The sequence below is a fragment of the Ylistrum balloti genome, unplaced genomic scaffold (assembly GCF_031769215.1).
Source record: "Ylistrum balloti isolate Yb309-2 unplaced genomic scaffold, AGI_CSIRO_Ybal_v1 Utg369958, whole genome shotgun sequence".
In the NCBI taxonomy this organism is placed as follows: domain Eukaryota; kingdom Metazoa; phylum Mollusca; class Bivalvia; order Pectinida; family Pectinidae; genus Ylistrum; species Ylistrum balloti.
In genome coordinates, this window is record NW_026782057.1 from 12,359 (window position 1) to 28,257 (window position 15,899).

General features: G+C 33.3%; 2 protein-coding genes across 2 annotated transcripts; one reads left to right on the top strand and one right to left on the bottom strand.

Annotated features, from left to right (window-relative positions):
* Positions 1-307: 307 nt before the first annotated feature.
* On the bottom strand, positions 308-4,173 carry LOC132547517 (alpha/beta hydrolase domain-containing protein 17B-like). The gene is made up of 2 exons (XM_060211272.1): positions 3,436-4,173; positions 308-1,755 (listed from the first exon to the last, which is right to left on the bottom strand). The coding sequence occupies exons 1-2, from the start codon at positions 4,080-4,082 to the stop codon at positions 1,536-1,538; spliced, it is 867 nt and encodes a 288-aa protein (XP_060067255.1). The 5' UTR covers positions 4,083-4,173; the 3' UTR covers positions 308-1,535.
* Positions 4,174-4,525: 352 nt separating this feature from the next.
* LOC132547494 (uncharacterized protein C9orf85 homolog) lies at positions 4,526-8,847 on the top strand. Its single transcript, XM_060211252.1, has 4 exons — positions 4,526-4,780; positions 5,202-5,315; positions 5,956-6,038; positions 6,966-8,847. The coding sequence occupies exons 1-4, from the start codon at positions 4,575-4,577 to the stop codon at positions 7,208-7,210; spliced, it is 648 nt and encodes a 215-aa protein (XP_060067235.1). The 5' UTR covers positions 4,526-4,574; the 3' UTR covers positions 7,211-8,847.
* Positions 8,848-15,899: the final 7,052 nt, after the last annotated feature.

Here is a 15,899-nt window from a genome sequence, read left to right on the forward strand (position 1 = left end):
GCAAATGTGTATATAATAAAAACAAGCAATATCACATTTGAAGCATAAATGTACATTGTGATATACATCGAATTATGTTTTTTTTATCTGATTGTGACACAGCGAAAGAGTTAAGGATGATTAAAAAAAAAGGTTTTACAAACATTCATATAAATTTATCACAAATCCACTTAATGATTCCTCAATGTACATACATGCTACAATGTTCCTCTTCCATGTATCAGCCTATATGGGCAATTAATCATATACAGTTTCCATATACCAAAATGACCTAAAAATCATGGAAACTTTATACATAAATCCATTTCATATTACATTACACAGTTAAATGTATTCATAGTAATTTTTTTCTACAAAACAAAGCTGCTTTTAATAGTTGATTTCAGCTCTTACCGTTTAAACATGGCAATGCTGAAATATTCACCAGGTTTTTATATAATGAATAATTCTATTTTATTTCACTACTACTTAACATACATTTTGTATCTCCTCCATAAAACAATGGTATAAGCAATTAATGAAATGTCAAATGTTTCCTCATGTCGATAACAATAATTGTCAATACAAACAACCACATAAAAAGTCAACAACCATGGTATGTTTAGACTTGATTGACACATTCTATATACGGACATAAGTAACTGAATATAGAGGAATATGCAGTTGATAGAATATAAAAACTTTCAGCAAATTTGATTATTGTCTCAGTTGTATTTTGGAGGAATTTCTTAACTCACAAACATTGTTGCTCAGAAAAACAAAGGACTTTCTAGTCTGTTGTTTAAAGTATTATCAACATCAGACAGTACATAATCTCTATAGATCAGAAACAGCAATTTGTATTTCAAATTTTATTCCTTAATTCTCATAAACCATTGAAAAGTTAATTAACAGCAAAAACATGTATAAAAAGAAACTTTGATTTTCCTTGTTTGGAAACAGGTCCAATAGTAAATTAATTAGACTGAATTACAATGTGTTACAGTAAAAATCAGTAGAAAAGAACTCCGGTTTATTGATTCTGTCAAATAGAGTGTAGTACTGATGAACTGTCTTGTTAACTAAACAAGCATTCTTCAAGCCTTTCTTGCATTATTATACATGTATAATGAAAATCTGCATATTTTTCAACTGTCAAACATTGTTTTGCATGCAAAGTTTCAAACGGATACAAAAACTTTAAAATTTGGTTTGCATTCCAGTCATGCTCGTTCATGGAAATACTCCACTATCTACATGTAAATGAACACAAAGAAATCTAAATAAGAAAAACAAAGTACTGGTAGGACAAAATGGTAACAGGAGGTTTTACAGTTATTTCATGTTTTACATTGTAAGAACAAACAGGTTTCAATGTTACGACAATGACAACAAATTAATTGGTATAATGAATTCTTGATATGGCTGGTTACGCTATATTTCCATTGTCATCCATGTACCAATGCCTACCAACAATCCACAACACAGATCCATGCGATATCAGGAGACGATTATATCAATTCTTCCTGAACAGGCTGCATTATGTTCTCCGCGGGTCAATTGACCGCCAATTCAACGTTAATGAATTGTTTAAGTCGGTCTAAGTATTGTCCATAAAGTTCGACATCGTTGTGTCCTGCTCCCTCAACCCAAAGTGGTTCCACAGCCCTTGGACATCGCTCATGTATGGCTAGGCCATGAGAAAAGTCTATAACCTCATCTTCTGTCCCATGTATAACTAGAACTGGTGATGTTATCTTTGGTACTTTGTCAATACTGTAAATGAAAAATATCAAAGAATTGAGACATTTCTGAATTCAGTTGGAAAATAGCACATCTACATATTTTCATATATGTACAATTTATAAATTGTATATTAAAGATTTAAATCAAAATATATAAGTTATAAATAACATATATATAAAATGCTATCTTTATATATATATTCCAGTATCTCAACTATAATCATATTTTAGATACAGTTCAGAATTAAGTTCTTTTACATGAATTCTACAATCGTAAAACTGCCAACAATTTTATCTTATTTATTTCTTGTAATATATTTTCAGTTGGTGTAAGCTTCTGTAAATATTCTAAAGTAAATGTCCTTTTCAAGCTCAGATAAATTTTCTCTACGTCACACATGAGGACATATACATACATGTACATGTATATTTATATATGTGTATATTATATACCAAATATCATTACTGACAGCACATACACAAAGCTGAAGTACAAATATGAACTCTCTGAAAACTCTTTACAACAAATAAAGAATTGCTGTAAGGTTTTTTTCCTGAAAATTTACAATACTCTTCATATACATAAACATACGTAATAGGGTATACACAATAAAATCTTATCTCTACTTAACATCCCTCATGTACAATATTAGCAAATATATAAAATCTTAGTTCAACTTCCTTCTAACAAGACCTCATCTATAGAAAGGAAAAAAGCACTTGTTCCACTTATACAATTTATATGATCAGTATAGGGAATCTGATAACATGTCTCAAAAAAAAAACCATGGTCTGCTTTAACCAGTTCCACTCTGTACAGGTACACTGTGTTGGCACATGAAGTCTTATGTAGTGTACTTGCACAGAGATGAATTTAGATCTAGTTTTAATCTGATTGTGCTTTAACAGACAGATGGTGGTCAACTGTACAGTATATATGACATCATCTTATGAGTGTGTCATCAATATTGTTGGTTGTCCCCAACCATAGATCCCAAACACTTGACTCAAGCATGTTCTTGCAGATGCTTGCCATGACTGTGTGGAGATAGCCCTAAAGTTGTTACATAACATGAGAATTTAAAGGTGACTGAGAAGGATTCCTTCTGTGATCAATTTAAATAATTTCTTTTCTGAAATGATAAGTATCACTCTATTGCTGATGCAGCCAACACCACACACATGTAATTACATTTTCCATTTAAGCTGTACACTCCCAAATTCATGAGATGCAAAATGACACTTCTACTCTATCGTCTCCATTTCTTCATAGACACATATAGATATAGTATTGATATTATTCTATAAATGTTAATGTAGGAAGAAAACACAAGTTCGTAATTAAGAGCCACAAAATATGGACATGTGCATGTAACAATAGCTTCAATTATCTGAAATTACAATAATATCCACAAGCATACATTGAGAAAAGTTTAAAATTCATTATAACATAAAATAATCCATATTTGCAATTTTTTTGTAAATCTGATTTTTCTAAACAAGAGACCCGAGAGGAATCTCTCAACTGACAAACTTATCTGGACCTGATCATAAACTGGAGATCTAGATCTACAGATTTATGGAGTCTGTAATTATGATCAGTTTCTAAAACTAGTATATAAAGCGATATTTAGTTGAAAAGATCAATTTTCTACACAAGACATTAACAACTTATGTGCAATTATTACAATATCAATAATATTGTGCATACCTAGGAAAAGCATCAAAGAACCATGTTCTCTTTGTATCAGGAAATGCCACTCTCATGCCGGACATCAGTGGAGAGTGGAGAATAGCTGCACCAACTTCATATCTGGACGCAAGATCTACAGTAGGCACTGTGCCGATACTCTGTCCGTACAAAACTACATTCTGTGGACTTATACCATATCTTGTTCGCAGAGCTTGCCAAGCAGCATCAATGTCTGCATAGAGATTTTTCTCTGATGGTTTACCCGAGCTGGCACCATAGCCTGAATAGTCATAGCTGAAAATGTTACAGTTGATTCTGGACCCTAGTCCTATGTAGAAGCTGCTCATTTGGCCCAAATCAACCGCATTGCCATGACTGAAAAGAAGGGTATATTTAGCATTAGGGGAACACCTCGCAAACATGCAGGGTATCCTGTTTCCCCTAGAAGTCCTTGTCATAAACACTTCAATACAGTCTAGTTCTCGCTGAGTGTACTGCCATTCAGCCCTGTCAGTCAGATGGAGGCTATATTTTGAACCCGTTTCATCAGATATCAGTGAATATGTTGGTTCTGGAGGAAGGAAGGCCAATTTTGCTGCTATTCTTGATGGACATGGCGGACAACAAAACAAGCAACACAGCTCGCTGAACGACAGGCTGTTCATGATGTCAAACGAAAAGCGAACTGAAATAGAACCAAAACGATGTAGCAGAAATCAAGCTACCATTTACAACAGTTCCAAGATACCAAACGATGTCATGTGTAGGTGATTTAACACACAATATTGACATACACTTTCTGTTCTTTCTTTCCTCTAATAATACAGCGTGACGTCACTTTGTCATATCAACCGGAAGTGACAAATTGAATTAATATCATATTATCATAACAATTGACGTCCACAAACAATTCGTAAACACCAGCCACTGGAGTTATAATTTACAATGTAAAATTCTAAACACTAATAACCGTTTCATTTGTTTATCCAATGATTTCATTATGTGAAAAAATACTTCCTATGCAAGCGTTTGCATGGCTTGGACTTTTTGAATAATTAACTGCGGAACTAAAATCCCGTGTACGCAATATCCGGTAATAATTTTGACAAGAGCACGTTGTCTCTTATTGACTCTGTCACTACACCACCGTCTTAATAATGAGTACACAAAGAGGAAATGCGAAGAAAGGCGCACAAAAATACCAAAACAAAACTGCGTTTAAAAATGATTTGCATGACCGGACACCAAAAATGCAACAAATCAAGAAAGTTCAAGTAACAGGTGCTTGTCAACACTGTACAGATGTGATAGAATGGAAGATCAAGTACAGAAAATTTAAGCCTTTGACTACAGCTAAGAAATGGTAATGTTGATCAGTAACTCCTTTTACTCAATGTCATGTTTGTCTCCAGAATTGAATACAGGAGGCAAGTTTTGTGTCTCCGTTTATTTCAATTAAAATGTACCATTCAAACTGGCTGGAAAAGCAAGTGCTCTAAAAAGTAAATACACGTCCACAAAGAATGATTTTATGGCGTTGTCCTTGCGTTATAAACTTCTATTTGCTTGGAGATCTCCCACATTTTTTAATAAATCGATTACAGAGGTGTTCTCCCAAAAAAATAGATTAAAAGATTCTAGGATTACATATGTTTTAAAACATTTAATGCAGTTTGTTGTAAAAGTGATCTAAAAATTATTCAGTTTTATGTCAGCTCCAGACTGCCTTGTATTCAGAGCTAAACATGTCTCTAAGTATTTCCTTTTGCCTCTCTCTTTTGTAGTACAAAATGTCTCCAAAAAACTGTGAAACAGTCTTACTTCATCATGTGTGTTCCTTGTATGACAAAGCTTCAGGTGTGTGGAAAATGTGGACAGAAAACAGAAATAGCAGAAAAGTAAGTAATTATGAGAACATCAAATTCCAATGAAAAATATATTTTCTGAAGGTCTAATATTGTAGTACATTTTTTCCTGAACATTTATTCATAAATACCATCTTTCATACAACTAAGGTGTTTATTGGTCCCTTAAAAAAGCGTTTGGCGTCAGTCAGCAAAAGGTATTATCAAGACACCTAAATTTACACTACCATTCTCAATTTTAGTGAATAGCATTGTATCTGTTTTATGTTCTAGGTATGTGATGTAATTTATGTAATATTTGTGTCTTGATAAAGGGGCTGATTGCCTAAAAAATTTGACAATTTACTTATCTGTACTGTTGTTATTACTTCATTTATCATATATCGGTTCCAGTAATACAACTCCTACAAACATTTGTTTGTTAGGATCCGGTATTAATATTGGACCATACCATCGATATTAGTTACTAGATTCTATATATAAATATTCCTGGTATATATATTATAGATGTATGTATATATAGATAAGATAAATTTTCTCTTATGTTCACACTGATATCCTATGTATTGTCTAACTATTTAAGTTACTTTCCTTGTATTTCTGAGGTGCAACATATATATTATGCGCAAAATTTGATTATAATACTGGAATAACTATTTTCTATATTTTTTAGACCTGGGGTATCTGAGGCAGAACAGATGTCACAACAAAGTCAGTCTGAAGCAGAAATAGAGTTTCTGACAGAAAGACAGAGAAGTACGTAATGATAAATCTAAGACAATATAATCGGGAAAACTTTAAATTCTCTCAAAAATTTCATTTCACATCAGCATGCCAGTATATGTGCTCCTGCACTTCATATTGGCTGAATTTGATTTGAAGTTGTTTGTGTGTTATGAGGCACAGTGGTCAAACAGTGACTGTAGGGTTGTTATTTTGAATTGAGACATGGATGCTGTGTTGTATTCGTGAACAAGAGACTTTATGCTGCTTGTTCTAGTAGATTAAGCTGAAAATGAGTACTGACATGTGGTTTAAAAGTTGGTGTACAAGCTTTAAAAGGCACTCTGGCTGTATGTGCCTTGTAGCTGATTGGCCTGATAATAATTTGAGAATTGCTTAAAATTTTAGGCAATTGAGTTGTTGTGATAAAGGTAGAAATTTGAATTATTATTAGTATTAAATACAAATTATAATGAGAGAGCCCTATTTTTTGCTATTCTTTGGTTGTAATTCTGTACAATCATGCATTTTTGTGGGGCATTATTTTTCTGATCCAAAAAAAAATGGTTTGCTAATCTATGATTTTGCAGATAAAATTAAGCTCAAGAAGTCTTCTAATACTTATTATCAAAGTTCGTGGACTTTGTGGATTAGAGAAATCAACAAATATAAACCTCCCCATGAAAACTAATCAAGATTAAAATTAACAACATCACCTTATTTTAGGGAAAAAGAAAATACAAATTCAACATTTTCTGTCTTTATAACTAGAAGCAAAATTAAGAATGGTGAAAATAAATGTCTTTATTCATCTTGTTTTGTTTGAACCTAGATAAAGAGAAGATAAACATTTCTGGTAAAAAAATCTGGGTTTTTGTAGGTCTTCTAAACAAAAACTTGTGTTTGTATTGTTACATTGTATACAAATTTGAATTTAAAATATATTGTTTTGTCATGTAGGACAGTTTTTGCGGTTACAAGCCAGTGGAAAGTTGACAATTGAAAGTTTAAAGAACCTCAAAGACAGTGATGACAATGACTTCTTTAATGATGATGATGAGGAGGAGGAGGAGGAGGAGGAGGAAGAGGATGATTTAGTGCTTGGGACTAAAACTGAGGAAAAGTTGTGCGATACACATGCAATGGACAACATTGACATGAATAAACTGAAAATAGAGACAACAAAGACTGTGATCGTTCAATGATACACATTGTGAAAAGGTCTTTGATTTTGGCCTCATATATAAGGCTTCCCAGTATCCTGGTTGCTTTGATGATAAGAACTATTTGAGTTGGTTTTCAAATGAACACCAACTTGTTATTTAAAAAACACAAGCTGATATAATATGCCAATAAAATGGTTAGAGTTACCTGTACGGAAAGACACCACTGCCACCTATTCCTTCAAATGGATTTTATCTTTATCATGACCGAAAAAGTGAAACCAACCTGTTTCACTGATTTTTGTTTATTTCAATAGAATGGTTCCAGTAATTTTTGTTACGAAATGCTTGTATTTATAGAGAACATTGATTATATATAATAGTTTACTTTTTGGTTTTGATTAAGTATTAGAAATATGTTTGTAAGATTTTAACATTTCAGTCAGCAATTAACATTTCAAATGTAAATATATACACACCGAAACACATCCTATGGAGAAGAAACTGTCGTATGCCTACTGAAATATTTTCATCCTTGAATCCCAAAAAAAACACAACTTTTGCCTCCTAGTGACTCCATCTTCATAATAACGCTAAGGGTTTCCCTCTGAAAACATTGACATGGACAAGTTTTCAACTCCTAGTCTTGTTGTGTTTGCCATTGGTGATAGGGTGTGGAACAAACAAAGCTAAACTGCTTTCCTGTTCACTTTTATTGTTAGGAGGGTCGTCGTTACTTGTATGTTGGAAATTATAAAAAGAAATCCCTGTAAAATAAGGTCAGTAAACATAGGTACTACTCAAGTAAATACTGTAAGGACACCAGGTAATTTAAATTGCAATATACATAATGTCTATAAATGATTCACGTTAAATACAAGTAATTGATAAGTAAAAGTGGTAACACGCTTTCCAAGATGTCTGTAAGTACACCATGTTGTAGTTGTCAGAGTCCAGTAGGTCCTTTAAACTCCCTGGCCACATGCTACGCGCCCGACCCAACAGACTACTATATGCACTTCCATAAACACTCGGACACACCCATGTACAAACTCACACAGTCGTGCACTCCACACTTGACAAGCCTGAACACACTGGACCAACAGACTACTGATATAAACAGAGTGACACAATCAGACTCGCATGGACACTATATATAGACATAGACAGGGAACACCCCCTTTTAACTGTGATACACATAATTAACTAAAACATGTATTGACTATATAAAAAATAACCTTATGAAAAATGTATATGAGCAGTAATATAAGGCCCGGATGAATTTTTATACACATGAATACCAAGGTAATTACATTTATTTTCTAGAATTAGTTATGTTACATGACATTAGCCTAACTTTTGATTTTTCAAGGCTACATCATGTCTGTAGCATGTATTTTCAGTTGGGAAATATAAACCACACTAATCTTTGCTGGAACTGATATGTAATTTAAAGAGATTATATCAACTACATAAAGAAAAATTTAATTATAATTCTGTTTTCTATCATTTTTGCTGATTTCATAACTTCAGAACTAACTTAATCTTTAGTATGTACACTCATCTAGGTAACCAGGGAATGCTGGAAAGACTGAAAAACTGTATTCATTGTGAGAATTCAATATATATTCCATAGTGTACTACTGTTATCTGCTTGAAAATAAACATTAAGAATTCTAGGCTTGGTTATTGCAAGAGATATGTACCTTGCAAATTAAAACCTGTCAGTTGTGCACAATGAGTGAACAAGATATACAGACAGGAACTGGGACATATAACTTGATAAGTACAGAGGAGACTGATAACTCTGACATCTGAGGAAGGACAAGAACACCACAGGGTGAAGTATGGCATGCTTATCCCATACAAGAGAGAATGAATTAACACAAGTACAAAAATGAAATAATGAATATCTTATTTACCATAATATTACTTTATCAATCACATAATGTGAAATGCAGGCAAAGAACTAGCGTTTCTTTAGAAATAAATTACCAAAAGGTCAAAACCAATGATGGTGTCTGTCAGCCATTTGATCTTTTTAATCAGTCCCATATTAGGCTTTACACATCTAGGCACTAAGGGAAACCTACCTTTGAAATCAAAAGGTTTCATTCAATACTTCTCCAGAGGTGAGTGAGTGCTTTATTTGTTTACAACATCTGCGCCTATGTCGGACATTCCTAACCCTAAACGGTATAAAGTATCATTACGTCGACGCAACTCACTACCTGATATGTCTGATATTTCTAGTGACTCTGGAAAATCTACAAAGTCTGCAAAATCTACCATGTCCACCCCAAGCAACCCCCCGTCGGAATCGTTCGTTATACAGAGCCAGGGTCAAGTCATAAACTTAAACCAGCTCGTCCAAGCAACTATAACATCGCCAGGTTTTGCTAGCAGTATTGCCCCATCCTTAGCTCAGGCTCTTGGTCCATCCATTAACGAGTTCATTGTATCAGCTATGACTCCCTTCACTACTAAAATTTCTAAATTAACCGAGGAAATGGCTGTTCTACAAAGTGACAATAAATCTCTCAGGAGTAAGGTAGAGCAATTAGAGTCCAAGGTTGATAATCTAGAGTCCTCTTTGGAGGAGCTTGAGCAATATGGGAGGAGGACCTCGCTACGTTTTCACGGAGTCCCGATGAAGCCAGAGGAGACACAAATGACCGACGAGAAAGTAGTAGAACTATGTGTCTCGAAACTTGGTATTCCTATTTCTACAGACGACATCAATAGGTCACACATCATAGGCAAAGTGAGGAATGGCAAAGCTCAGATTATTTGTCGCTTGCGAAACTGGAAGCTCAAAAATCAAATTTTTCAGGCAAAAAGTAAGCTGAAGGATTCCAGACAGGGCATTTTTATATCGGAAGATTTAACAACACATCGTCAGGCTCTGATTAAAAGTCTAGGCAAGGCCAGAAAAGAAAAAAACATTCACTCATATTGGACAAATGACGGACGTGTATTCTATAAACGAGAGCAGAATTCGCCCAAAGTCCTTGTCAAGACCTTCAGTGACATATCCGACCTTGTACCAGAAGGCCATTGAGTGACTGTCATCGTTTACACAGCCAAACATTACATAAAGTGACTTTCCGGAAAAAAAACCCTCACAAATATGTAAATAATAAATCAATACTTTAATGATATATATATATATAATTTATGTATTCATGTACATGTATATATACAAATATACGTATCAATATGCAAAATTAATATTACTTGCCATTCCGTGTACTGACCTTAAACATACCATTTAGTACTGTATTTATTGCTGTACTCTATACATAATGTATAATGTATATACATAGTGTATAAGGAGTCCGTACTACTATGGTTGGTACATATTCTTGTATATAAACATATCTATATATAGTTGGATATAGTTCATGTTTATTTTAATATACATTTATTGAACACATCGAAATTGATAGTCAGAGACATATATCTGTATATGACACAAATGTATGTGTTACGTACATATATTATTGACAATTTAATGAACATATTGTATATAACAACCAATCCCATTTCATGTTTTCCAAATTAGAAAAATAATGAAGCCATGTTTACTTTTTCTTTCATTTTTCATTCTACTGTTCTGCTTTTATTTCTTCTTTCGACCCCCTCTCTATTTACCTAGCTACCTTGACCTTATATCGACAACCTGGCACGTGCAGTCAGTCATGCGTATAAATAAAGAAATTCTTCTTTACGATGGGTGTTACATGTATGCGTTTTCATTGAGTACTCCCGGGAGAAATCCTGTGCAATATGCTATTTTTGATAACGGTTAGTCGGTGATTTGTCAGTAATATCGCACAGGATTTCAATCGGGTGCTTTTATAACAAAGCATATGGAGGACTGTTTTTTTTAAAAGTACGTTGTGTGATATAGTTAAATGCTGACTATTTTTTCAATGAATATACACTGTTTACAAACCTTTTATTAACTGCTGTTAAAGCAGGCGTATGTTCTCTCATGCTGATGTGCTTACAGTGACACTTTCAAAACATAATTTTTTGTTTTATTTTGCTATTATTACTTGTATTGGATATGGATGTGGAAACTAATCCGGGTCGTCAGTAAATGAATTATCTATTTTCCATTTAAATGTAAGAAGTGTAAGAAATAAAATAGAATATATTGAAAACCTTACAAATGAATTTAATATTTTATGTATGACTGAAACACATTTGGATATGAATGTACCTACTACTGAGTTAATTCTACCTGGTTTTGCCGAACCGTTTAGAAAAGACAGAAATTTCTCTGGCGGTGGTATCTTAGTATATTGTTCTAATTCTTTAAAATGTGTCCGAAGGAATGATCTGGAATTTCTGGACGGGGAAGTGATTTGGATACAGATTGATTTACAATACTACTTTATTAATATGTATAGTTTATAGACCAGAAAATTCACGTCATCCTTTTTGGGAAAATTTTAAGTATTCTGTTGAAAAGGCATTAGATATTACTTCAAATGTTGTTATTGTTGGCGATATAAATGTAGATATGCTAACACTATCTACAAATCATATTTTACATCAAATTATGTTGGAAATGGACTTAACAAATGTTATTGATGAGCCGACTAGGAGAGGTACAACCAGAAATAGTTGATCCAATCTTATTAACCGATCCTGATAAATGTACAGATTCATATGTTATTCCAATTGACCGTAATATTAGCGATCATGATGGATGTGTTGTACTTTTGTCTATACCTGTGAATCTATCTTGTACATACAGTCGAGAAGTTTGGGCCTATAAACATGCTGATTTTAATAAATTAAATTATTTGATAGATACTTTTGATTGGGCTGTTTTCTTTCAAAGTTTTATATCTGTTAATGAAGCATGTGTTGAATTTACCGGGCAGTTTTTGACGTTTGCTAAAGAATGTATACCTAAGAGAATAGTTCATATAAGGCCTGATGATAAATTATGGATGAATTCGGAATTAAGAAAAGCTATTCAGTTACGAGACCGTCTACATAATGCCGTCAAACATGTGAAGTCCATTTCAAACTTAGAGAAATTTAAAAGACAAAGAAATGTGGTCAATAACATGAAAAAATATGCCAAAGAAATGTTTTATAATAGTGTTGGTGACATTATAGATAATCTGAATACCAGTGATCCTAAGTCGTATTGGAGACTAGTTCGCAAATTATTAAAACATTCTGGTTCTCAAGAGGTTATTCCACCACTAGTTAATCCTGATAACGGAAATATTGAATATGAAGATGATAAAAAAGCAAATATTCTTAATAATTATTTTAGTTCTATCTCCAGAATTAGCGATATTGGCAATGCTTTGCCTCGCTTTGATTCCAGAAATGCTTCTGTACTTGAGTCTATTAATGTTGAAAGTGACGAAATATGTGATATTCTGAAGATTCTGAAATTAGGAAAAGCATCTGGTCATGATACTATAAGTCATCACATGCTAAAATTTACAGCGAGTTCCGTATGCAAGCCATTAACAATCCTTTTCAATATGTCACTTGATCATAAGATATTTCCGGAAAAGTGAAAAACAGGCATTATTTTACCTCTGTTCAAAAAGGGCGATAGGCATTTGGTGTCGAATTATCGACCAATTACTTTGTTGTCTTGCATAGGTAAAGTCTTTGAAAGAGTTGTTTTTAAATATATCTGTAATTTTTTATTGATCATTCGTTATTTTATGAAAAACAATCTGGTTTTATGACTCATCATTCAACTGTTCACCAATTAATAGAAATGTATCATAGCATATGTTGTTCACTGGAAGAAAAAAACATACTTGTTTAATATTCTGCGATATATCGAAAGCCTTTGACAGAGTTTGGCATAAAGGTTTATTACATAAATTACATGGTTATGGCATTAGAGGTAGTTTATTACAGTGGTTAGAAAATTACATTTCGAACAGACAACAACAGGTTCTAGTAAAAAACGCATATTCCAAAATAAGTTATACGAATGCTGGTGTTCCACAAGGAAGTGTCTTAGGTCCTCTATTATTTTTGATATATGTAAATGATATTGTTGATAATTTGAATAGTATTTCACGCTTATTTGCTGATGATACCTCTTTGATGTATTCTTCATCGTCTTATGTTGATATTGAAAGGTCTGTTAATAGAGATTTGGAAAAACTTGATAAATGGTCTAGAGATTGGCTCACCAAGTTCAATCCACAGAAAACTGATGTTTTATTAATATCAAATTCAAGAAATATTTTGCCCTTACAACTTACTTTTGGTCATGAAACCCTAAATTGTGTTAAAAGTCATAAACATTTAGGCGTGGTATTTAGTGCAGATGCAAAATGGTCGTTACATATATCCGAAATTCAAAAAACATGTATGAAAAAGGTATCAGTACTTCGGAAGTTTAAGTTTTTATTGAGCAAGAAAACTTTGTTAAGAATATACAAAGTATTTATTTTACCTGTATTAGAGTATGCCTGTGAAGTTTGGGATGGTTGCTCTTTAGCAGATCTCACCAAACTTGAACACGTTCAGTTGGAAGCAGCTAGAATCATAACGGGCCTGCCCTCATTTTCTAGTAAACGGTCATTATATCATGAATCTCAACTTAAACCTCTGTCTGATAGAAGAAAACTTAAGAAACTTTCACTGATGTATAAAATCCGCAATAAACGAACACCCTCTTATCTAACTAACCTTCTATCTCCTAAAGTACACGAACGGAATACCTATCAAGTGAGAAACATTGAAAATTACACTGTTCCCAATTTCCGACTGTCTAGTTCATTTCAGTCTTTTATTCCGTCTTCTATTAGACTATGGAATGAATTACCTAACAGTGTTAGAGAACAGCCATCCATAAACAGTTTTAAATCATTGATTCAGTATAATGAAAATGACTTGTTACCTAAATATTTTGATGTTGGAAATCGTAAACTGAATATTTTACATACACGATTGCGTCATTCTTGTAGTATTTTAAAATATGATTTGTATAGAGTTAATATTGTAAGTGATCCTACATGTGCATGTGGTAATAGATGTGAAAATGTAATACATTATTTTTTTGATTGTGTGCTGTATACACAACAACGACAAATCATGTTTGACAGTATCACACGTTACTGTAACGTTTCTCTTAATGTTATTCTTTCTGGTTCTCCAAACCTGTCTGATGAAGATAATGAAAGTATTTTTCTTGTCGTTCAAACATACATAAAAAATAGTAAAAGATTTTAAGATCAGTAGCAATTTTGTATAATATATCAAATCTTACTCCATTTAGTCTCTACCGTTCCCTTTTCTTCCTTTCTCCCCCATTCTTTTCTTCACTTATTTTCTATACTCATATATATATACTTTTGTAAATGTTATTGTTATTGTTGTCATGCCATTTGTGTATAATGAAATCTGATGGAGAAGGCGTTTTTAAGTTGCGATAACTTGTGCCCAATCCTTTTTGTTGATTGACAAATAAAATATGTTTAAATAAAAAAAAAAGAAAAAAACTTCTCCAGAAATAAGAGTAACAAAAGACATAGCAGTAACAAATGATAATTTAAAATCCAAGAGGGCTGCCTGCAACCATTTTGTTTTTCCTATTAGTCATGAAACATCAACCAGTCTGTCAGTTCATCAATTGGTCTATGTGTAACTTTATCTATTGCATATCTTCTACTTGCATTAATAGTGACCATGCTGCTTCACCCACCCAAGTGCCTCCATATGGGGTCTGTTTAATTTGTGATGCAGAGTGAGCTGTACACATTTGTGTATTTCACATTTCATGATGCTGAACTCTTTGTCTTGCTGCACCATTGGAGCCAATACCATTTAATGCTGGATAATCATAAATGTTATAAGTTATTCCTTTGTGGCAATGCCACACCAAAGGGGAGCTCACTCTTCTTTTTTAAGAATCATTCCCAAGTCACATGGACTAATCATACTTCCTTGGTGGGCTATTTAAATTCCCCAGTGTCTGTGGTCCATCTGTCCATCCATCCATAAATAATGTTCATCGCTATATCTTGGATTTTTCTCAAATTTCCTTGGTCCCTAGTTGTACCCATTTGATTTTGGGACTGATCAGAAAAACAAAATGGCTGAGAGGCAGCCATCTCAGATTTTTTCAATGAAGTTTGTTATCACTATTTCTTGAAAAATACTTTTTTTTTTTCAAATGTAGGTTTCCCTTGGTTCCTAGCTGTGCCCTAGGAAAGTTTGTTATTGATTTTTCTTGAGAAATATTGCATAGATCTTTATGATAATTTATGATAATTTCACGTATTCATTCCTCTTGGGACCTCGTTGTGCCTGACCAATTGTGGGACCTATTCAAAAAATAAAATAACAAACAGGCAGTCATCTTGGATTTCGCAAAGTAAGTTTGTTATCCCTATTTCTTAAGAGGTACTGAATGGATCTCTCAAATTTCATATGAAAGTTTCCCTATGTCTCTAGTTGTCCCCCTTTGATTGTGGGACTGATCGGGGAAAAACATAATGGCTGAGAGGCAGCTGTCTTGGATTTTCACTTTGAAAGTTTGTTATCACTATTTCTAGAGAATTTAGACATAGATCATTTTCAAATTTTAAGTGTTGGGACCCCTTGGTCCCTGGTTGCTCCCGTTTGATATTTGGTCTGATCAGAACAACAAAATGGTCGAAATGTGGCCAGCTTTGATTATGACTTTGGATATTTATTATCGTTATTTCTTGATAACTACAACATC

Coding starts and splice junctions, on each gene's coding strand:
- LOC132547517 (XM_060211272.1), bottom strand. CDS start 4,082: ATGAACAGCCTGTCGTTCAGCGAGCTGTGTTGCTTGTTTTGTTGTCCG. Junction 1,756..3,435: donor TTCTTTGATGCTTTTCCTAG/GTATGCACAATA, acceptor TTTCATTTACAG/TATTGACAAAGTACCAAAGA.
- LOC132547494 (XM_060211252.1), top strand. CDS start 4,575: ATGAGTACACAAAGAGGAAATGCGAAGAAAGGCGCACAAAAATACCAA. Junction 5,316..5,955: donor AAAACAGAAATAGCAGAAAA/GTAAGTAATTAT, acceptor TATATTTTTTAG/ACCTGGGGTATCTGAGGCAG. Junction 6,039..6,965: donor TCTGACAGAAAGACAGAGAA/GTACGTAATGAT, acceptor TTTGTCATGTAG/GACAGTTTTTGCGGTTACAA.